The sequence below is a fragment of the Psammomys obesus genome, unplaced genomic scaffold (genome assembly GCF_907164565.1).
Source record: "Psammomys obesus unplaced genomic scaffold, mPsaObe1.curated_primary_1811, whole genome shotgun sequence".
NCBI classification, from domain to species: domain Eukaryota; kingdom Metazoa; phylum Chordata; class Mammalia; order Rodentia; family Muridae; genus Psammomys; species Psammomys obesus.
The window spans coordinates 24,550,799-24,574,532 of record NW_026595981.1 but is presented as its reverse complement, the minus strand read 5'-3'; the positions used below and the strand labels follow the sequence as shown (position 1 = coordinate 24,574,532).

At 52.6% G+C, this 23,734-nt stretch overlaps 1 protein-coding gene across 1 annotated transcript; it reads right to left on the bottom strand.

Moving 5' to 3' along the window:
* Positions 1-189: 189 nt before the first annotated feature.
* Positions 190-22,702, bottom strand: LOC129686338 (signal transducer and activator of transcription 5A). Its single transcript, XM_055620227.1, has 19 exons — positions 22,541-22,702; positions 21,595-21,732; positions 21,141-21,297; positions 19,914-20,003; positions 17,652-17,826; positions 10,945-11,075; positions 10,594-10,745; positions 10,082-10,237; positions 9,538-9,717; positions 8,341-8,428; positions 8,138-8,260; positions 6,358-6,450; positions 5,623-5,829; positions 4,998-5,092; positions 4,771-4,901; positions 4,187-4,342; positions 3,559-3,610; positions 3,190-3,294; positions 190-1,562 (listed from the first exon to the last, which is right to left on the bottom strand). Exons 2-19 carry the CDS (start codon positions 21,720-21,722, stop codon positions 1,400-1,402), a joined length of 2,382 nt encoding a protein of 793 aa, XP_055476202.1. The 5' UTR covers positions 21,723-21,732; positions 22,541-22,702; the 3' UTR covers positions 190-1,399.
* Between the last annotated feature and the right edge of the window lie 1,032 nt (positions 22,703-23,734).

Sequence of the window (23,734 nt, the reverse complement as noted above, 5' to 3'; positions counted from 1 at the left end):
CACACACACACACACACACACACACACACACACACACACACACACACGAGTTCTTTAGCTTTCTGACACTATTCTACTCTTGAGATCACAGCAAAGGGAGTAGAGGTAACCCCAAGCTAAAATGGGAGCGAAACATCTTCAACTTTAATGAGGCCTATTACTAGCTCACTAAACCAGGAGGCAGACTGGTAGATTTACAACAAACAAACACAAACTTTATTCAAAAACACTGTTTACATAAACATGAGGTCTATGTACAAAATATAAAAAGCATCCCTCCCTTCAGAGAAGTTGGAAGCCAGGACTCCTAGTCAGCTAGCCCTGGCTGCCCTGTCAGCCTCAGAGGGAGGAGCTGCCGAGAGGCCTTCCTAGACCACAACCCATGATGCAACGGTGCAAAGCCTGTTCCAGGTTCCACCTCCCGACAGGGCGGACCCACTGAGTGCTCTGCAAAACCCTACAGACTGTTGCCTGCTGCTCTTAACGTGCTAGAGGTTTTTCTCCCCAGGTCTCCTATTCCCAGTAGTCCCCTCTTTTCTGAGAGTAAGCAAGGTTGCAAAGAGAAAGGGGAGAGAGGCTGAGGCCGGGTGTGGTCGTGCATGCCTGTAATCGTAGCACTCTAGAAGCTGGGGGTGGGGTGGGGGGTGGATCATTCATGGTCATCCTGGGCTACATGGGTCTCAAAGAACAAACAAGCAAATAAGAAAGCAGGAAGAACGAGTCCATATGGAAGGCTGAGGATATCAGGTGGGATGAAAGGGAGGTTGGGAATGTGGACAAGGCAACGAGACTGGGAAGCCATGTCCAACCTGGCTCAAAGATGAGAGCCCAGGGACTGGCTGTGGCAGCCCTGACTCACATGAACCGGGGCTGCCGCGTAGATGGCTGCAGCTCAGATAGGCTGAGGGTTCAGTCTGCAGCCCATATTTACTAAAGTATGAAGGGTCACTAAGATGAAGCCCAGTCTCCCTCCAGAGGGAGCACATCAACGAGGCAGTCACCTGTGTGTGAGGACAGGTGCGCCCCAATCTAGGTGAAGCTTCTAGTTTAGGAGTAAAGCTTTCATTTGGTTGCCTAAACCTGCCTGCCTTACTTTTCTAGAATCATTTCACTTAAATAGCCATTGGACAGATAAAGGAAACTGGAGAGACAGGTTTGTCTACAGTGCTAGGCTCAGCTCTTTCTGTGATAGACCCAGGGGCCCCTTGAGGTCTGAACCAAAAGGCCACCACTAGCTTAGCCACAGACCTGGGCGGCTGAGGCGGCACGGCCGCTGCTCACTGCACAAATGCGCATGCGTGCACAAAGCCATCGGTATATACAGAGATCCTACAGTCACAACGGACACGGGCCCTTCATACCGCAGGTGGTTTTCTAAGAGAAGCGTGGACTCCAGCATTCAGGACAGGGAGCCTCTGGCAGAGGTGAAGAGGCCAGCAGGTGGGGAGAGGCGGGGCTCCAGGCCATCCATGGGCCGGCGCAGAAGTTCCTCCACGTGCCTGGCCACATCCATGGTCTCATCCAGGTCAAATTCGCCATCTTGGTCGAGGACGGGGTCGGGGCTGGAAAAGAGCGGGATGTTGAGGAAACTGTCAGGTCTCGTGGCTCCAGACCCCCATAGAGAGTCCTAGGGAAGACAGGACCCGGAGCAGCCTGGCTAGAATGCCGACCAGGCTGAACCTGGGAAGATAATCTACTTCCGCTTGGCTCTCCTGCTTTATATTGTGATCTCGGGGAGTTCGTCTTCCCTCACCTGTAGTCTTCCGTAACACAAGGTGACTGGCCACTCACCTGGGACATTCTTCACTCTGTGCTACCACACCGTCCACTGAGCCCCCCGTGGGAGCTTTTGGCTGCTTAAAGCCAAACCTCCAACTGTCTCCTTAAAGATGCAAATTAGGAACAGGGAAACTTAATCTACGCCAGCTGCAGCTAGAATCAGAATCTAGGTCTTCCTGTGTGTGCTGGTACAAGATTTTAAATCCCAGCTTTCACTTGTAAGGCAGAGGCAGGTGGAGCTCTATGAGGTCCAGCCTGGACTACGTAGTTCCAGGCTAGCCCAGACTACACAGACCCTGTCTTTTTGGAAAAGAAAGCGAATCAGAGCTTAGGTCTTGGAAGAATAACGGCATCATGGAACCCATCCCTTCGTACAACCCGCACATTGCCAGTAAGAACTCTCAGAGGAGGCTTGGGACAACGGCTTAGTCAAGTCGCTGCTTCACAAGCATGAGGGCTTGAGTTAAGATCTGCAGCACCCACATAAAAAGCGGGGTGTGACAGCGTGTGTCTGGAGCCCCAGCACTGGGGGGTGAGGAGGGCAGACACAGGAGGAGCTTTGGAAGTCTGGCCAGCCAGCCTAGACAAATAGATACGCTTCAGGCTCAGTAAGAGACAGAATCAGAAAAAACAAAACGAAACAAAACAAAAAAGGTGGAAAGTAATTAAGAAACATCTGACATTGCTCCCTGCCTCCACACGCATGCACACGTCCACAGAGCTGCACAGACGCATATCTATGTGCACATATATATACGATATAAATAAATAATAACAGAGGCTAGTGATATAGCTCAGTGACACTTGCCAACAAATCAATCCCGATGCCTTGAGTTCAATCCCGGAACCCACATGGTGGAAGGAGAGAACTGATTGACATAAGCTATCACACACACACACACACACACACACACACACACACACAAAGCAAGAGAGAGAGAGAGAGAGAAAATTTAAAACTTTAAAGTTGAAATAATCCAAGTCTTTGTGATTTCCAAGTGCGGTGGCTCAGCTCCAGTGTGTTCCCTAATCCCAGCCATCCAGCCTACACCACCACTTAGGAAGGGCTCAACTCTGTTCTGCTCCCACCTTGTATCCACTCTGACGACCTTACACGGAAAGGTTTTGCGTCACTGTCTCCTCTGAGCCTCATCCCAGTTCCACGGAGCAGGAACACCTTTTACCTCTAATTTACATGTGCGTCTGAGAAACTTTTCTCGGGATCATATAGACTGCACCAGAATGAGGACCAGGACCCTAGATGTCTAGCTCCAAAATGCTTGGGCAGACTAGAGCCTGGGCTGGGTGCAATCAAATCCGGGGACCTCTGGATGCCTTTGACCCTCAGGAGTCTAGCTTGAGGCCCAGCCCCAGTACCACCCCATGGACCCCCGTGAAAAAACGACCTACTTCTGCGGATACATGTTGTAGTGAGCCTGAGGACACACTACTGGGGATGGGGCCTGGTCCATGTAGGTGGCGCTGGCTCCGGCATCTGCGGATGCATTGACGAACCTGAGAAAGGAAGCAGAACACAGCCTTGGTGACCAGAGAGAGACCAGTGGCACAGACTGGGGGAGGGGCTTGTAGCATCCTCATGTCTTTTGGCCAAAGCGTCCCCATTGGGTTCTAAGGCTCAAGCTATAGGTGTGAGGTCCTGGGTGCCATCCTGATACCGTGGAATCTTTCCTTCTCAAGGTCTAAGCCCCAGTGTCGGAGGAAGAGCGAGAAGAGGATAGAGAGGCAGCAGGAGAACAGAGCTGGGCTCTGGACACTTACTCGGGGACCACTTGCTTGATCTGCGGCTTCACGTACCCATCGACTGCTTTTGCTGCGGGGCAGGGTTACAAAGGGGGAGAAGAGCAGTGAGAACAGCAGGCCCTCAGCCTCCTGCCCACACCACCCCGCCGGAGCTTTCTCAGGGAGGAGATTTTACAGGGACTTTTGATAAACCCCTGCTGATGGATCGAGCCTGAGGGCCGCTCTGATCCCTGCTTTCAACCTATCTTCTCTCCTGCTTTCTTTCCTGCCATTTGCATGGCATCAACAAGATGCAAACCCCACCAATGGACCGCACAGAGAGGAGAGCCCATCCATTTCGCCTCCCTGTTTAACTTGAGACTTGCTGGGTGGGTTGAGGGGCCATGGAAAGTGATGAGAGCTGCTGAGTAGAGGGGCAGAAAAGTAACTCTTTGTGGGAAATGATCCCAGCTCCTCCCCCAACTCTTCTGCTTCTTTCTCCATGGGTGTCGCATTGAGAACTTAGCTCTCTGCTCAGCAGAGAAGAAAGCTGGGGCCAGGCTCGCTTTCTCTCTCCTCAGGTGTGAGCCCTTGAATCCTCCATGCTGAGACCCAAAGCCCACAAACGAGATGCCCTCTGCCCAGCCCTCCGGGTGGCAGGACGCACCAAGCACAGGAGTGTAGTACTTGGCAAAGACCTCATCCTTGGGTCGGTCTGGAAACACATAGATGAGGTAGCTCAGGTCCCCCAACCGGTCGGCCAGAGACCGAATAGAAAAATCCCTGGTGGTGAACGGCTTCAGATTCCAGAGGTTTCGGTCCGCTGTGAAAAGGACAATTTGTTCAAAAGGCTGCCCTCACAAGAGGATTGTGGGATTTTAAGAATTGCTTAAAAAAAAAAAAAAAAAAAAATCAGAGCCTTTCCCAGCATGCACTGCAACCCCAGCCTTCCTGCTTTCTCATGCAGGAAGAGCTCATGCTGGAACATTTCTACCCAGCAAACTGTGTGTGCAAGAGGTGGGGCGGCATGAAACCTCGGGGACTCACCAGGTGTCTGCCCTCTGTGGGGTCAGTGGTTTTAGGTTCTTGGAGACCAAAAGGGATGGGAAGAAAAGCTATTTCCCTTCCCACGCCTCCCATACTCTGAGCTCAGTTCCTGCCTCTCCTGGACAGGGGTGCTCGCGGACGCGGGAGTGAGGAAGTGGCGGTCAGAGATCTGGCGCCCGGGGTGTGGGCAGGATGGACACTCACGGGAGTCAAACTTCCAAGCGATGGTGATGCCTCCGATCTCTGAGTCGCTAAAGCGCAGCAGAAAGGTCCCGTCTGGTTTGTTGATGAGCAGGTCGTGGGCCTGTTGCTTGTTCACAAAGCCGAGGATGGCCCTGAGCGTGTGGTACATTCGGCGTCGTTGCTGAGTAAGCGGGCACCCTTCCCAGAGCCCTCCACCCGCCCGCTGCCCCTCGGGGCCTGCTCCTCACCCATCGTTCCAGTGAGGCTTATGGTGTTTCTTCAGTACCTCCATCACCCCGTCGAACCATTGCCAGAAGGTATAGTTCCAGCCAGGCAAGTTCTCCTGCGGGGCCCAGGACAGCCCTGGTCACAGCAGCTCAGGGGTCCTCAGCTCCCACCACCCCTGCCCCCAACTCTTCCCAGCGGGCCACAAACTGACACCCCCCTACCCAGGTCCTCACAATCCTCCACACAAGGGGGCAATCCTGAGTGGGGATAGATGATAAGAATTGTTGTCTGGGCTGGAGAGACCTATGAAGGTCATTCTTGCCCCGTCCTTTCATGGACAGATGGAAAAAAACTGAGGAACAAAGAGCAAAGAAGGCCCAGGACTCAGTGGCCATGAGTGGATTCCAGCTCAGGGTTCTTCTTATCAGTCTGCTTTGGCTCACTTGGCTGGACGTGATACCTCGAGGTCCCTGTTTGCATTTCTGTGGTCTAAGTGTCAACCTCCCCTGATTATAGGAAACGTGGGGGGTGAGGGGAGGTGGAGGATGGGACGCTAGCCTCAGAGGGTGGTCACCAGACTTCAAGGTAAAAGAAAGTGTGCCGGGACCTCGATGGTCTCCAGGTAGCAGGGGGCCAGCCACTCACCCGGTTGAACTGGGACCAGGACACGGACATGCTGCTGTAGTCCTCGAGATGGCTGTTGCTGATATTGAACAGTTTCTGGGCCAGGAACACCAGGTTCTCCTTGGTCAGGCCCCGATTGCTCTGCACTTCGGCCTTGAACTTCATGTTGAGCGCCTCACACAGCTGAGGCCACAGCACCTTGTCAGGCACGGCAAACGGCACCCTGCCCTGAGACGGAGAGAAGGAAAGAGAAGAAAGGGCAGACTGAGGGGAGCTGGAAATGTCTTCACACAGGCACACACACACACACACACACACACACACACAGGCTCACACACTCACGCCCGCACGTGCACACACACAATGCATACATGAAATAGGCAGGGACTACGGGACAGAAAGGACTGAGAAGCACCCAGAGAGAATATACAGACAGACACAGGGAGGAAAGAAAGGAAGAGATAGTGGGGTCCAGCAGAAGCAAAGGCCAATCCATAGGATTGAAGACAGAGGTCAGGGACCCCAGCCACAGGGCAAAGGCAGGGCAAAGGCAGGGCAAAGGCAGGGCAAAGACAGGGCAAAGACCAGGCCTAGAAACCAGCCCTGTCCCTGAGGGAAGCAATCAGGGCCTTAGGACATGCCAGCCAGTGGGTCAGGTACTTACCTCGCTGTCTAGCTGAGGCCTAAGGAGTTAGACTAATCTGAGCACAGTTCTGGGGCCTGAGGGCCAAGGTGGAGGGGCCCAGAAGAACTCACCGGCTCGGCAAAGGCGTTGTCCCACAGCACGGTGGCAGTAGCATTGTGGTCCTGGCTGCCGTGAACAATGACGACCACGGGGAGGGACAGGGTCTGTGGAAGTCAGAGAGTAAGAGTTGAAGGGTTTCGACACAGCGTGTCCCCTGCATAAGCAAGACTCCCAACCCTTGTCACAAACCCACCACAGGCCACAGGCCCTTCCCAAGAGTTCTAAACGTAAGCCAAGCAGCATGAGGTAGGCTGCTTGGCTCATGCCTGTAGTCCCAGGTCTCAGAAGAAGGAGGCAGAAGGACCGTGGAGTCAGGGCTACCCTAAGGCTGTATAGCAAGACTTCGCTCTAAAACAAAAACAGAGAACCCTGAGGGTATAGGTCCTCTTAGCCTACTGCCTGAGTAACACGGCAAACAGGTGCCTGTAGACTCCAAGCGGGTTCACAGGGTGCTGCAGGGTGACCGGACCGAGACAAGAGAACTCAGAGCCCCATGGCTTTTTTCTTCCTGATTTTTCAAGACAGGGTTTCTCTGTGTAGCCTTGGCTGTCCTGAAACTCACTCTGTAGACCAGGCTGGCCTCGAACTCAGAGATCTATCTCACTCCGCCTCTCAAGCGCTAGGGTTAAAGGCGAGTGCCACCACCGCCCCTGCTTTGATATTTTGTATTGTGTATTGTTTTGCAAACAGGGTCTCCTGTATCTTTATGTAACTGAGGATGGCCATAACCTTCTGATCCTCTTGCCTAGACCTCTAGGATTACAAGTGTGCACCACTGTTCCTGGTTTTTTATGGTGCTGGGGATCAGACCTAGGGTTTCCTGCATGCTAGGCAGGCAATCTAGGAACTGAGATAGATTCCCTAGGCGGCTTTCTAAATTTTATCTATTATTTTAAGTATGTGCTTGAGAGAGAGAGAGAGAGAGAGCGAGAGCATGTGTTATAGCATGCATGGGAACATCAGGAAGAGCAATTTTTTCAGGAGTGCAGGGATCAAATTCAGGTTGTCCCGCTTGTAAAGCAAGAGCTTGCATCAGCTAGGCCACCTTGCACACTCTACATTTTTGTTGGTTTTCTCATATGCACGCATGTGCCTGAATGCCCATATGTTTGCCACAAGCATAATGGTATCTATGGAGGCCAGAGAGGTTGCCTATCCCCTGGAACCAGAGCTATAGGCGGTTGTGAGCCATCCAGGCAATGAGAACAGAACCCAGGTCCTCTGCAACAATAGCAAATGCCCTTAAGCGCTGTTGAAAACATCCCTCCAGCTCCTTTTATTTTATTTTTTTTTAAGATTTATTGTATGAGTGTTTTGTCTACATTTGTCTACAAGAATGTATGTGCCCTATCTATACTCATCATTATGCATGGAGACCAGAGAGGGTAATGGATCTCCAGGAACCGAAGTTACAGATGGTTGTGAGCTGCCATGTGGACGTTGGGAATTGAACCCAGTGTTCTTAACCATTGAGCCATCTCTCTAGCCTCCAGCCATGGCAATTTTTGTTTTTTGTTTGCTTATTTGTTTGTTTGTTGGGGGGGGGTTTCTTTTTCTTTTTGAGACATGATTTTCCTTGGTAGCTCAGCCTGGCCCAGGACCTTTCTATGTAGCCTAGGCTCGCCCTCAACTTGCGGTCCTCCTCCTTAGCTCCTAACTCCTGGGTTTACAGGTGCACACCGCCGTCACAACCAGCTCAATCTGCACCTTTCCTACCAGAGCCAGGTAACCTCAGGCAGGTCCCTGAGCTAAGCCGTCCGCCTTCAGTGGATGGAGTGGCTGGGGCCTTACCTTCACCTGGAAAACCAGCTCATTGCTGCCGACGCTGAACTGAGACTCAAACAGGACCGTGAACTTCTCCTCCGTCACGGACTCTGCGCCACGCCTGTCAGCACGCTTGATTCTTTTCAGTGACTGAAAAGCCAGGGGGAAAATGGCCACCAAGCCCCAGCCCCGGGTAGACCCCCCCCTCTCCAAGGCGAACCGGTCCTCACCATGTTTCTGAAGTGGGCGCTGAGGGTGCCCGTGGCTTGGTGATACTCCATGACGCAGCAGTTGTTCAGGATCTCGCCGCTGCACTCGCTGCAAAGAGAGGGGAGCCCAGCCCCACAGTGTGGTACCGAGGTCTCCCAGGGCTTTGCACACTGGGCAGACACAGCGTCATTAACTGACATCCCCGGGCCTGGGAGACATGTTTTTAATGGGACCATCAAAGATGGCACAAGCCTCCTGTATGACTCACTCACTCATTCAATCATTCAGGCACTCCATGGGTGGCTTCTCCTGACCCTTTTCTCAGTTCCCATGCGCTTGTCTACACTCTTACAGCTCAACATGTGGTGTCTGCCTGAGAACAAACTCCTCTCTCCCCAACCCCTGCTGCTCTAGCAACATCCAGAGATTTTTGTTTATTTGGTAAGACAGGGTCTCACTGTGCAGCCTCGGCTGGCCGGAAACTCTCTGCGTAGATCGGGCTGGTCTTAAACTTGCAGAGATCTACCTGCCTCTGCCTCCCAGGCGCTGGGAGGAAGGTGCACCACCATGCCTGGCTGAGTTTGTTTGTTGTGGGTCTTTTGTTTTGTTTTTTTTTGTTTTTGTTTGTTTGTTTGTTTGTCCGTCCCTTTGTTGTCTAGGCGGGCCTCAAACTGACTGTGGAGCCTGAAGATGATTTTGATCTCTTGATCCTCCTGCCTCTGCCTCCCAAGACCTGGAAATGTAGGCTGTATTAACCTACCACTCCAGGCTCTAAATGTCCATTCTCACCGCCAGCAACATGAGCCCCTGTGTGTGTGTGTGTGTGTGTGTGTGTGTGTGTGTGTGTGTGTGTGTACGCGCGCGCGCGCGCGCGCATGCGCGCGCGCACAGGCATATCAGCAATCAGCTTATTGAACAAAGAATGCTTTACTAGGTCAGTGGTCCAGGCAGGAGGGAGGCAAGCTCTCCTTGGACCACAGTGGGGTACCCACTGCCCAGCACATGTGACTGGGCCCATGGCAGTTCAGTGACGTCCTCCTAGGCGTCAGACACAGGCAAGGCTAGGAAAGCACTCGGAAGGAGAGAGGCGTGTTACGAAGAGCCAGGGACACATGAATGCTTGGAAGAGGTGAGAACTGGGCTACGCCCACATCCAGGCCCCACCTGAGCACGAGAAAGAGCCCCCGACCCCAGCAGGGAGGGACAGTCACACTCACTTGCGGGTGTTCTCGTTCTTGAGCAGGGACTTGGCCTGCTGCTCGCTGATGATGGTGGCCTTCACCTGCGGGGGGTTCATGTGCACATTCAGCTTCCCCCCCACCAGCAGGCGCACGGTGGCTGCAAACTTGGTCTGGGTCTTCAGGACCTGAGGAGGCTGCTTCTCGATGATGAAGGTGCTGCAGGGAACACAGGGGCCAGACAGTTGGCCAGAGGCTGGCTCAGGGGAGAGAGCTGGTGGCCCAGGGAGGAGGGGGGATCTTCCTGTGGGGCCTGGGAGCGGGGGAGACAGGCAGAGGAGGGGGCATGGCCTCTGTTCCCTGGAAGGACTTGGGGGGTTGGAGAGAGGCTGGGTACCACGGTCCTTCCTGCAGTGTCCCCAACACATGCGGCCAGAACAGCCACAGCAGCAGAGCTACTGGAGCCACAGTGGGTGCGGAGGGCAGAGGGCAGAGAGCTCAGTTTGGACAGCTCCTGGGCCTCACATGTCCACCCCCAGGAACTGCCATGCCCCTCTGAGCATGGCCAGGAGGCAGCAGTCACCTGGTGACCAGGGCTGAGATGATGTCTGTGATGGTGGCGTTGACCTCGGCCAGCATCTCCTCCACGGGGCCTGGGATGGGCAGCTGCTGGCAGAGGTGCTCGGCTCTGCGGATCTGCTGCCGGTTCTGCCAGATGATCTCAGCCAGCTTCTCACACCTGCAAGGAGCCCAGGGCCCTCAGAGGGACAGTGGCTCCTGCTCCAGCCCAGGCCAGGGGAGGAGGCCACATGACACTGTTCCTTCCTCCTTACAAAGTACCCCCCCACACACACACACAAGATGCTGGCCTTAGCCACCAGTACCCTGCAGAGGACAAGCAGGGTGGCCTCAACTTGGAACCAACCAGCTCAAGAGTAGCCCTGCCCATTCCAAGGCACCACTACCCCCTGGGAGAGCCACGTCCCAGCAGGAGCCAAGACACTGCTATAGCGAGAGCTGCCAACTGAGGTACAGAAGAGGCCGCTGGCATCATCGCCCAAGCCCCTGCCCACCCTGCCCACCTCTCGCCCTCACCAGGACTGCAGCACATCCAGGCTGCCCTCGGGGGGACCCCCGTTCCCGGCCAGCTGCTGCCGCCGCTTCCACTGGATCAGCTCGTCGTCCAGGATGATGGTCTGCTGCTTCCGCAGCAGCTGCAGGGTCTTCTGGTGCTTCTCAGCCAGCTCCTGCACGAGGGAGGGCACAGCAGCCTTCTGGCCTCAGGGAAGCATCCCACAGGGCCCGGCCTAGAACCCGGGGCCCGGCCCCGCCCTCTCACACCTGCTGCACCTCACATGCTCTCACCTTGGCTCTGCCCCCACCTGGTGCCCCGGGTCTCAGGTGACAGAGCCCCCTCCCGGGCAGAGGGGCGCGGGACCCACTAACCACGCGGTACTGCTGCAGCGTCTGCGCCTCTCGCTGCAGCCAGGTCTCCAGGGACACTTGCTTCTGCTGGAGGGCCGTCTCCCGGCTCATGCGCTCCTGGGGGTTCAGCTGAGCCAGCTGGGCGAACTGAGCTGGAGGAGGGGACAGACACCCACCACCATCATTTCTTATGTCCAGCGGGAAGTCTGGAGGGTCTCCCATTCTCAGGGCCAGACATCCCGTCCACCTGAGTCAGGGTTTCAGTTAGTCATGGCGTCCTGTGAGGAAGGGGCTCCCCCAGAAGGTGGTCTCTAGTCTCCCTTTAGGGTTCTCCTGACCTAGTCTCTGCTGGGCTGGGAGCGGTCACTTGATGAGAAAGCAATTCCTTGGCAGTTCTTGCCTCTCTGCCCAGCACACAGAGGGCTTCTCCTGCGTCTATCAGGAACCTTAGGGATCCTGCACTCATGTGCTCTGGAGTGGGCTTTCCAGGCAGACAGCCCATCAGTAACAAATCAGGGTGCCGACCAGGGCATGATTGCCCAATGCTGTTCCCTAGAGCTTCTAGGCTCTGCTCACAAGCCTGCCGAATCTCCCCTGAGCAGTTGGAGCAGGTGTCCAGAATGAGGCAGAAGAGGGCCCTGCCTGGCGGCCCTTGACTGCCCCACACATGTCGGTACGCCCTCCCCACAGGACTTAGAAATGGGTACACATAGCCCTGCTGCTTAAGAGCTAGGCGAAGATGGGCAAATACCTTGCTTTTCTGTGCCTCAGTTTCCCCACTTGTACAAGGGGAGAGTCCTGACACCAGCTTAGTGGGCTACTATGGTGACTGAAAAACTGATGATACAGGAAACGCTCTGAAAACTGCCTGTTGCGTTTAGGATCTCTCCAGTTTGGTCCTAACTGGTGGACAGAGGAAGGTTAGAAATGCTGGGTGACAGAAAACACCCCCTTGGCTCTGTCCCTGACGTGGGAAACCCATTCAGAAGCACTGGCTTTTCCGTCTCCTTCATTCATTCCTTGAGTTCAGCCCTGTTTTCTCAGGAGCAGTGAGACTGTCCATGGTGCCTGACCGGGGTGGGTCACCATGGGTTCAGCTAAGCACCTAACTAAGAAGGAAGGAGAGTGCCAGATAGATAGACAAGTGTTTCCAGGATCTCCTGGATACCATTAGCAAGAGTCTCATCAGGGACAAGAAGTGACAGTGTCTCAACACCAGTTGCTGGGAAGCCCCTGAGTGGCAGGAACAGGTGTTGAGTGAGGTCCTAATGCCCTTACCTGTGTGTGCCTGTGAGCGTGTGCGTGTACATGCAGGCGAGTGTTCTCAAGTGTCTGTGGTGTGTGTGTGTGTGTGTGTGTGTGTGTGTGTGTCACAGGTGTGTGTTGACACTCGGATCTTGAAGCTACATCCTTATCCCCCACTCCAGCTCCTTTTAACATTCGAGAAGAGATCCTGAGACACCGGTGGGCCGGACACGAACTCAGCAGCTCTGCTTGCTCAGCTCACTCAGCTCAGCTCAGCAGCCAACACCTGAAGCTGCCTGTCTGCCCCCACTGCTAGCAACCCTCCCCTGTTCCAGTGGCCCTGGAGCCTCCCGGTATCCTTGCTCAGGTCTAGTCAAGAACCTGTACATACTGGCACGTCTTATTCAAGTTCCCAGCTGGCCTCTGAGAACCGTGTCACACTGACCTGGTTCTTGCCCCAGGGACACACAAGCTCGGATAGACAAAAGCGGCACTAGCAGCCAGGACGAGACCACAGGACTATGGGAACCATGTTCCTGGGTGGCGGGAGGCAGGAGTTCTTAGACTCAGAGCATCCTGCTGAACACAGAGGGCCAATACCCTGGCCCAGACTCCCCTTCAAGGATCCATTTTGGTGTCTCCTGGCTATTTACACAGGCTTCTGGGAATGAGGCCAAAAGACCCAAGTCAACTGTGGTCTCCACTGGAGGAACTGGGTCTACCCTTCTGCAAACAGATGAGTACTTCGTGTTTTGATCTGCAGCACTGGAGATCAAACCCAGGGCTTCGCACACGCCAGCCAGCCCAATGTTTGTTTACTGAACTACATTTCCAACCTTCTGTGCTTTCAGTATCGAGCAGGATAAGCAAGAAAAATTGACACTACATGCACAGGGATGCAAGCCTCACTCAGAATCCGAAGCAAGATCTGTACACAGGCAATAGGAACAGCTCAACTAAAAATGGATTGTCAGGAGCTGGTGGTACATTCATTCCTGCAATCCCAGTGCTTGGGAGGCTGAGGCAGGAGATCCAGGAGTTCAAGGCCATTGTCAGGTACACAGTGAGGCTGAAGCCTGCCTTAGCCTAAAAATAAAATAGAATAAATACAAAGCAAAACTCTATAGTACGCTGTCTACATTATAAAAACCTCCTTATGTTACAACTGGTCTTGGCACGCTATAAATTTTTTAAAAGCATGGATAAGGGGCCAGTGAAATAGCTCAGCGAGTGAAGTGTTTACTTGCAAGCAATAGGGACTTGAGTTTGCACCCCCAGCACCCACATAAAAGCCCAGCATGAAGGTGTTCGTCTGAAACCCCAGTTCCATAGAGGGGTGGGGGCAGGGGCCCGAGACGGAGGATCTGTGAAGCTCAAAGAACTCCAAAATTACGGAGGAGAAAAACCGAGACAGACTCTAGAAACCAACCCCTGGCCTCCACATACAGAAGTACACAAGGACACCAGGGCGCGCGCGCGCACACACACACACACACACACACACTCACACACAGAAGAAAAGAAGAAAGGAAGTAAAAAAAAAGAAAAGAAAATTTGAGAATGACCAGGATAAGGCAGGAGTTGCGGCTCACACCTTTAGTCCCAGCACTTGGTGGGCAGAGGCAGGATAGATGCTCAGCAATTAGGAGGTCTTACTGCTTTTCCAGAGGACCCCAGTTTAATTTCCCGGTCCCATGTCCTAGCTGCTCACCGTCAGCTCACACAGACACACAGACACATAAGTCAAAATTAAATAAATTGTAAAAAAAAAAAAAAAAAAAGAAAAGAAAAGAAAGAAAGAAAAGACGAAAGAAAGAAAGAAAGAAAGGAAGGATGGATGGAAGAGATGAGCATAATCCAGCTCCTGAAGGGTTTTTGTTTTGTTTCAAATAAAAGGGTCGGCCTGGTGAGGTAGATCAGGAGGTACAGACGCTGTAAGGCAGCACAATGGCCTGGGTTCAATCCCCAGGCCTCACCTTAGAGAAGAAAACCACCAACCCCCACAAATGGTTCCCCGACTTCCACAAGGCTGCAACGGCATGCGTGCGCCACAAACACGTACACATGTGTGAACACACACAATAAATAAATAGACGTAATTTAAAATATCAAGAGACCGGAGCTAGAGATCTGGCTCACTGGTTAAAAAGCACTGGCTGCTCTTCCAAAAGACCCAGGTTCGGTTCCCAGCACACACACACAGCGCTCACAATTGTCTGTAACTCCAGTTCCAGCGGAGCCAACATACATACAGGCAAAACACCAATGCACATAAAATAAAAATAAATCATTATTTTTTAAAAAGCTAACTTGAAAAGAAAATTAAAGACTCCAAGAGCCATCTAAGGAACCCCTCCTGAGTACCTGACGTCCTCAGAAAGGACCCATAAATGTTTCTCAGAAAGGAAAAACGTTTTTCACAAACCATAAGACCTTCATTGCCTGCCATAGTTTTTGTTTTGTCTTTTGTCTGAAATTTTTAAATTGTCAGATTACACAGTATATTGATAATACAACAACGGAGCAAAAATAATTCGTTCACAGAATTTTTGAGAAATTTTCTTACTGTGCAATATCAACACGAGATACCCCGAGGACAAAGTTATTGCAAATAAATCTTGGCTTTTAACTGGTAACTTCATGGTTGGGAGTAGTAATGCCATTTTAATTTACTTATTTTAAAATAATTCTTATTTTCTCTATGATAGTTTTATACACATACATGCATATAATATATTTTGATTGTATTTACCCTGCCATGTTTTTTGAGTAGGGAATATAGTTTCAGTGTGTAGCCCAGGCTAGATGGAACTTGCTGTATGGCTGAGGATGACCTTGAACTTCTGATCCTTCTCCTTCTACCACCCAATTCCTGGAATTACAAGTAAGGGCCACCACATTCAATCTATGCAGACTGAATCCAGGATCTCGGCATACGGGGCAAGCAAGTTACCAACTGAGCTACATCCCCAGTCCTGAGTCTTCACTCTTGATATCTAAAACCCGCACAGTGGAATTTCCCAGAGGCTACAAGACGTTACCACAGATTGAAAGCAAGACACAGCTATCGTGTTATCAAGGCTAACACGAGAGAGATTTGCAAACACAGTCATGCGTTGCTGAAGGATGCGGATGTATTCTGAGAAAGGCATGGTTAGGGGATTTGTCATTTTGCGGATATCAGAATGCTTCACAAACTAGATGTCCTGGCTTACTACGTACCGAGGCTGTGTGGTATGTAGCGTGTATGTGTGTAACATATAACTGTGCTCCATTGCTGACCAAAGCACCGTTGGGAAGCACATGACTATGAAAGCACTTCTGGCTGGGCGGTGGTGGCAAATGCCTTCTTCAATCCCAGCACTTGGGAGGCAGAGGCAGGCAGATCTGAGTTCAAGGCCAGCCTGGCCTAGAGAACTAATTCCAGGACTGGCAGGCAGGGCTACACAGAGAAACCCTGTCTCGAAAAAACAAACAAACAAATAACCACGTCTGCTCTACTCACTAAATTTGACTTTGGAAAATACATTATAGGGTATTTTTTTTTTCTTTATTCTCCTTTCATGTTAACTTTGGTGGATTGTTGTTTAAGGAGACAGCCATAGAAGACACATTCTTTTCAAGCACACAAGCCATGTTCATTAGGACAGAGCGTGTACTGGGCCATAAGAAAGTCTCAGTCAAGCTGAGACTCGAGTCATATTCTCGAGTCACAGGAGAGTTCAATAAGAGATAGCATCAAGGCCAGTAAAAGCCCAACGTTGACACACAGTAGACAGATGAGAATCAAACAATACATTTCTAAACAATACACAGGTGATGAGATCAAGCATGAGCGAGATTAGAAATATTTCAAAGTGAACGGCATGAACACACATAGCATCTTTAAAAGCACAGGGTACCATAAAGCAGTTTGTAGAGGGAGATTTGTATCTTTGAAAAAATATACATAAAGAGAGCATAAAATTTACTCTTTCCATGCCTTGAATCTCAGCACTTGGGAGGACAGAGGCAGGTGGATCTCTGTTAGTTCCAGTCAGGTCTGGTCTGAATACTGAGTTCTAGGTCAGTCAAGGATACGTAGCAAGATCTTGTCTTAACAAAATAAAAATCACTCTTTCCTACAGTTTCAATGGCAGCTGTAATATTTTATGTTGATAACTATGTATACATAAATGTAGTTGGGTTTGGATTATACCTTTATATAACCTCAATACATATGAAAGGACTAAAATCAATATCTATGTCTTTACCTTGAGAAACCAGATACCAGGAGGGGACAAGAACTCCACAAGAAGACCAATTAAGGGGCTAACCTATGCCCCTAGGTCATAACAGAGACCGAACCACCAACCAAAGAACATGCTTGGACCTCACCTAAGTCCCATACATATGTGTAACCAATGGGCATCTTGGTCTTCATGTAGGTCCTCTAGCAAGTGGAGCGGGGGCTGTCTCTGACATGGACTCCATTGCCTGCTTTTGGATCACTTTCCCTTAGCTGCCTTGTCTGGCCTCAGTGGAAAAGGATGTATTTAGTCCTGATGCAACTTGATGTGATGGGTGGGACAGGAGGGTCGGGGCTCCCTTTTTCTGAGGAGAAGGGGATGGGGGAAGAGTGTGGGAAGGTAGGACCAGGAGGAGAGGAGGAAGGAGGGGTTTGATCAGGATATAAAGTGAACAAGTTAATATTTATTTTAAAGGAAGACGAAGAAAGAAACAGGAAGGGCACAGGAAAAGGCAGCATGGCCCTGCCTGTTCTCACTGGACCAGTGGCATCAGCCTATCTCTAGGGTCAGTCTCAAGACAACTCAAATGTACCTGGAGCTAATTCCTTCCAAGGTAAGTTTTCTTTCCCCACACCCTTACTGTAGCAGCCGTTGACAAACTACAGAGCTGGAAGACAGCAGAAATTCTTCAGTCACCCTGCCTCTAGGACCAAGTCCCCTTAGAGTCTCAACTAGGAACAAGGCTGTATTTCAGCTCTACTCAGCCCACTCAACTAGTGGACTCCGTGTCAAGTGCTCCTTCAGGCTGGGGTATATTTGGCCCACTTCCTTCTATTTGCTGACATCTCACTGGCTGTCTAAGACTAGGGGGAGACTCTTGGTTAGGAAGATACAGGGGTTTTATGACCTATCTCTAGTTAAGATCTGGTTCTGCAACTTGCAGGCAACCTAGGCCAAGTTATTTGTTCTCTTTAAATTCCCCTTGTAAAACAAGGACCTCAAGCTGTGCTCCCTGCAGGTTCCTTGGGAGGTCGCCTTGCATTACACATGCAAAGGGCTTAGCCCAGAGCCGAGACCACAGCAGAGGCTGGGAGCCCCTGGAAGCCATGATGATTCTTACTAGGTTTTGGACATAGTGCCCAGGAGATGGTGAGCCTCCTCTCCGGCTGGAGATCACAGAATGTCTCCCCCCTCCAACACACACACACACCTGAAAGATGCTCATGGCATCCCGGATCCCACCGCCAGGCTCACCTTGGAGCCGCAGGCTCTCCTGGTACTGGATGATGAAGTACTCTTGGGTCTGCTGCAGCTTCTTCAGCTGGTTCTCCGTGTCCTGCGTGATCAGGCGCAGCTCCTCGAATGTCTGGTTGATCTGAAGGTGCTTCTGGGACATGGCGTCAGCCAGGACACCAGCAGGGGAGCTGCACTGGGGACAGAACAGACTGAGTGAGCTGGGTGGTGGTGGCGTGCACCTTTGAGGAGAGGCAGTCGGATTGTGAGGTCAAGGCCAGCCTGGTCTACAAACCGAGTTCCAGGCCAGCCGGGGCTACACAGAGAAACTGTGTCTGGGAAAACAAATGAACAAGAAACGAAAATCAAACACAAACAAACAAATAAGGCTAGCCTAAGTGGAAGTGACAGGAGCAGTGTGCCGGGCTGAAAGGAGGGGAGAAAACATGAGTCCCAGGGGAGCTCTGACACTAGATACCCCAAACTCCAAATCTGGGACTAGAAGGGAAGGTTAGAGGCTAGGCAGTGCCAGAATTGGGGTAGAAAGGAAAAAGAGACGGGAAACAAGTGGCCTGGCAGGTTAATGGAGACCCCGAGGCAGAAATTTCTGTTTCGGATCTGGTTTACCCTTGAGAATGTGGAAAGAGTCCATCAAATTTCCTTTAGAGAAACTAGAATGGAACATGTGCCAGGTATCATGACAAGATGATGTGTCTCATTCCATAGTTCCCTACTAACCCAATTGGCACTAAGTGCTGGGGACAAGTAGGACACACACACACACAGCCCTTTAGTCCTCACTTAAACCTGGAGGGAGAGGGGAAGGGGCAAACCTCTCACAGAGGGCATCCTGGAGACCCCCCAAAATAAAGCGACAGGGGAGACATCAAGAATGCCTCCTTGAATTTTGCCATCCCTACAACACCTGGCTGAGAGGGGACCGTGTGGTCAGGGACTTTCCAACTAAGTAGTCTCAAAATAAAGTCCAAGCTCCTTTGCGTGGCTTCAGCCAGCCTGGCAGGTGGCCCCTGCCTGCGTCCTCCCAGCTTCCTTGTTGCCAAAGCACAGCAGGTACACGTACTTTCTGCATCCATTCCTTCAACACAGCAATATGCCTGCCCAGGGGCCTTTGCACTTGCTGCTCTAGCAGCCTGGAGCATTCCAACAGCAGATCTTCCTGAGACAAGCACTTCAACTCCATATCATAGGTGTGGGTTTCTCAAGCCTAGCCATACCCTTTAGTGTGCTTGCATAGGTGGCTCTGCGATTCTCAACAACTCAGGGATGCAGAACTGGGCTAGGAGACGCAGTGCCTGGCTCTTGACTCCTCGCCCTCTGTGACACCCCGGTGGGTTCTCCGCTCCCCGGCCATAATAACCACTCACAAGTCTTCAACCATAAGGCATCACCAACACCCTCAGGCCCTGTTGTTACTTTGGGATACAAAAGTCCTCCTTCGTCCTTCCCTCTGCGCTCTTAGGACACACCCCTGTCAGCTGTCCGGTGTCTTCCCTCTAGCACCAGGCTCACTCAGTCTGGTCTTTGCTGGCACTGCTATGTGGAGACTGCTCTGTTTTAAATTTTTATTTTATTTTAAAGAAGTATTTAGTGTGTGTGTGTGTGTGTGTGTGTGTGTGTGTGTGTGTGTGTGTGTTCGCGCATGCATTTAGAACTTCCTCTTCTGTTTTAGTGTGCAGTTATTCATCCTTAGCCAGAACACAGTTTCACTTAGTCTGTATGATAACCTTAGAGTGCAAATACTATTGCTATAGCCATTTTACAACAGTGGAATCTGGGGATGACTTGCTTAGCAGGTTTGAAGCCCTGGGTCATCATTAGAGGCCAGGAAAGAAAGAAGGAAGAAAAGAAAGGGGAAAAGGAGAGAGAGGCTGGAGAGATGGCTCCGAAGTTCTTGCAGAGGAACCAAATTTGGTTCCCAGCACCCATATCAGGCAGCTCACAACTCCCAGTAGCTATAGGAAATCTGATGCCCCTAGTTTCCAAGGACACCCACACACTTGCGCACACACCTATGAGTGAATCTTATCTTTAAGAAAGGAAGAGAAAGGGAAGGAAATGGAAGAAAAGAAGAAATAAAAGCTTAGAGAGCCAGGGGCTGGGCCCAGGGAGTCACTCTGCCCATAGCCTGAAAACACACGGCCTCTCACACCTGCCCCTGTCTTGTGCTCTCCTCATTAACCACATCACATAAACATAGTGGGATCTAGAGAGGAAGTCTATGGAGGCCTCTCCAGCTCCTCTCCCACACCCGCAGACACTCACATTGTTGGCTTCCCGGACCAGCCTCTGCTCGTTGTACAGAATGTGCCGGATGCAGCGGACCAGCTCCATGGGGCAGCGGTCGTAGGTGTTCTGAAAGAGGACAAGAGGAACCACCAGTGGCCACCTGGTGTGGCCACGCTGGCTTCCTTGCCGCACCCATCCCGTCCTCTCCCCTCAGCCTGAGCTTTTCCAAGGAAGCCCCAGGATTATCAGACACCCCTAGCTCTCCTTTGTCCTCCTCCCTCCCCCAGAGTTTCTTACTAGGTTTATAGTGATGTAGAAACTCATTGTCTGAACACAAAGCACCTCCAACCTCCCACTAGCTTTGACTCTCTTTGAGCACGGGAATCCTAAGACAGAAACTCAAACTGTTCTTAAGTCATGGATGAAAAAATTGATGTTCAGATAGGCTAGGCATGTGTCCTGGGGCAAATGAGAGAGAGAGAGAAAGAAGCAGAGACAGAGAAACAGACTTGGGGCATCTGAGGCCGGCATCAAGGTACTTTCCACTAGGCACCTGGCCCTGGGTTCCTATTTTGCTTCTCCTCTGGTTTCTATTGTTTCTTCCTTTCTCTCTAGGATGAGCTTTTATTCCCCTTGCATCCTGCTGTTTGGAGGCAAGAGGGGTTCTCTAAGAAACACAAGTGAATTCCGATAAATGCTTGACCACGAATGCCACCCACACCCCTTTCCCGATTCCATAAAACCCCTGCCCCCCTCCACATAAAGGAGAGGCTTTTTTTTTTTTTTTTTTTTCAAAGCCTTTTATCCAGCTCTTGCTCCAGGGCAAATCTGTTTCTCTTCTGCAGCAATCTCGACTTTAAATGAGCCCCGAGGGGACCGTCTACTTGCCCTATCCCCTCATTTCTAGACTCTGCCAGGCTTCCGTTCTCCTGCGGAGGAGTCCACCTGACTCAGTCTGTCTGTCTGTCTGTCTGTCGGCTAGATCTGTCTGTAAGGCTGCTTCACCCACCCTGCCCCACCCCCTTTGCTGGAAACACCCCTTTCCCCCCTCCCCCACACTCCCACCTCTTGCTTTGTAATATGTTAAAGGATCTGACAGGTCTGACTTAGAAAGAGGGGGTGGGGGAAATTGAAGGAAAGTTGCCAGTAAGCTTTTGGTCACATGGTGACTCAGTGGCCAAGCCAGTAAAAATCCCAAGGGTTCTGACGTTGGAAGGAAAGCTAAAGGGGGCCTTCCTGCAGAAGGCAGGCCTTCACACCCACCTGGAGCTGCTTGGCGTAGTGGCCTAGCTTTATCTTCAGCAGAAACCCATCCTCCCCGACCTGGTGTTCTGCCTTCTTCTGCAGCTCCTGCACCAGGCCCTCCAGGAGCTGGGTGGCCTGGCCTCGGTCCTGGGGATTGTCCAAGTCAATAGCATCCCTTGAGACAGGAAAGGAGAGAGAAACTGTACCGAGAAGACGAAGCGCCAAGGGCGATTCGGGGCGTTCCAGTCCCACAAGACTTGTTCCTGGCAGCTGTATAAGCATCAAAGTCTAGAAAAGTCTACCCTCCGGTAGCTCCCATTTCCCTCTTCCCCTTTCCCAGGGACACCGCCTCTTCCGCACAAGGACAGATAGAACCAGGGTCATAACCAAACCACGAAGAGGAGACCCTTGGCTCAGAGAGCGAGGCACCACCCCCACTGAGGGTGAAGGCCTCAGGGCATGGGGCACCTACCACGGCTGGCTCTCGATCCACTGGGCCAGGTAGTGCCTGACCTCGATGGGAAAGTGCTGCCCATACAACACTTGCATCTGGCGCAGCGCATCTCCCTGCAGCTGCTGGGCCTGAATCCAGCCGGCCATGGCTGTTCACCTAGGGGAGAAGAGAAATCATTGGTCCCCAAGAGGTCTCTGGCCTGCCAGTGCCTTGCAGTGCCACCAAAGGACCCGAAGACCGCGGTGAGGCCAGGCTCCTCCCCTCACCCCAGGCACGCTTTCCTGCGCCCCGGGAAGGAGAGATGGCCACCCTTCCCTTCCAACAAGGAACCCTCCAGGCTGGGAGGGGAGGGGGAGCGGAGATTTGGACTGGCATATGCCCTCCTCTCTTCCTATCCCTTTCGCCCCATCAAGTTATCCCCAGACTAAAGGAAAGGGGGAGGGGGTGTCTACAAACCGAAAGGGAAACTTAAGAGATAGAGGCCCACAGTCCCACCCCCACCCCCATCCCCAAATAGAGACGACTGCAAAAATTCTTCCCACCCAGCCTCGGACCCACATTCTTAATTTCTGGGAAGGGCAGCTGCTCCGACCTAAGAGTGAGAGCAATACAGCGACGGCCACTCGAGGTCCAGGTCTCCTTGGGCACGTGTCTGGGGTTGTCAGGGAGAAAGGGCTAGGAAGCTGTCTTTCGGGACAGCCCTGAGCTGCACCCCAGAGTCTGCCCGCTCCGGGTGGAACTTGACAGCGTCAGCGTCCACCGCGTGAGTCCACCTCCGGCTGCGCCCCGCGCGGGTCCCTTGTCCCTGCTCCCTCCGGAGCTCGCGTTCGAAGCCTGGACGGGTGCCTGTCCCGCGTCAGGCCGTGGGGACTCCCGAGTGCTGCGTCCCGGGGACGCGGCTGCAGCCTAGATGCCCCCACCGTCCACGCGCCCCGGGCGACGCCACGCCGACCCGGCCACCCACCTGCTGCTGCGGAGCGCCCCGCGGCTGTGGCTCCGGGCCCCCGGGGCTCCTGACGGCTCCTGACGGCGGCGGCGGCTGTTACTACAGGAAGGAGCAGAGAGCAGCGATTTCCTCCTCAAAGGTCAGCTGCCTGCGATAGACCATACACAGCGCGCGAGCGAGCGCCAGCACCCCTCCCAGCCGCGCTCGCTCCCTCCCAGCCTCCGCCCTCCGGCCCCGGCTCCCCGGAGAGTGAGCCGCGGCCGCCCCGCTCACCCGACGGGACCGCCAGGCTGGGCGGCGCCTCGCGAAAGACCGCCCCGACGGCGGGGTGTCCTCCCGCCCCCTGCTCTCCCCCCCCCCGTCTTCCCTCCCCCCCTGCCCGGGACTCCTGGTCTGTGTTCCCCTGCAGCTCCGGGGGTGGGGGTGAGGAGGGAGCGTCCTGGGACAGCTGAGCTGGAGCAGCCGGAGGGTGCCGGGAAGTCCCGAATTCTGGAAATCCCAAACTAGGGCCTCAGTTTTATCATCTGCTTAAAAAATATTATTATTTATTAAAAAAAAAAAAAAAAAACGGGGTGGGGAGAAGAAAAAAAAGGCTACCTGGAGAGATGCCTCCTTCTCTCTCTCTCTCTCTCTCTCTCTCTCTCTGTGTGTGTGTGTGTGTGTGTGTGTGTGTGTGTGTGTGTGTGTGTGTTCAGGTGAGGGCGTGTGTGGCTTCCTTAAGTACTGCAGAGTCAAAAGTTTAGAAAACACTGGGGATTCCAGGGAGGCCAAGTCCACTTTGGTCTCCCCACCTCTCTCTCTCTCTGCGTGGCTTCCACCATGTGACCTTGCCACCCCCTTCCGACCTTTGCAGGTAAGAAATGTCAATCCAGAAGGGGCCGGGGCGGGCCCAGGACCACACTGTGGTCACACCGGCCTCATCAGCCAACTGTGACCCACAAAATATTCAGCCCCTCTGTTTACCTAGAAGGGTCACAACTGGAGCTGATCCAGCCTTCCAAAAAAAAAAAGGGGGGGGGATACTTTTGCACTCTTCGGCGTCACATCTGCCCGCGGGCTTTGCCGTGGCAGCAGACCTGCTCCTTTGGCGCTTTGCCTGGATCATAGTCCCCATCCCAAAGGGTTCCCCCTCAAGGCCCAAGGGTCGGACAAGGCCAGGCTGGAAGTTTGCCTTCCCCTTTGCCCAGCTTCCCTCTCCTCTGGGCCTCCTCT

What these genes read in the sequence shown, in the direction of transcription:
- LOC129686338 (XM_055620227.1), bottom strand. Translation starts at nt 21,722, where the DNA reads ATGGCCGGCTGGATTCAGGCCCAGCAGCTGCAGGGAGATGCGCTGCGC. An exon ending in AAGAACGAGAACACCCGCAA is followed by an intron (nt 8,429 to 9,537) that starts GTGAGTGTGACT and finishes CTCTCTTTGCAG; the next exon opens with CGAGTGCAGCGGCGAGATCC. An exon ending in ATCAAGCAAGTGGTCCCCGA is followed by an intron (nt 3,295 to 3,558) that starts GTAAGTGTCCAG and finishes TTCCTTTCTCAG; the next exon opens with GTTCGTCAATGCATCCGCAG.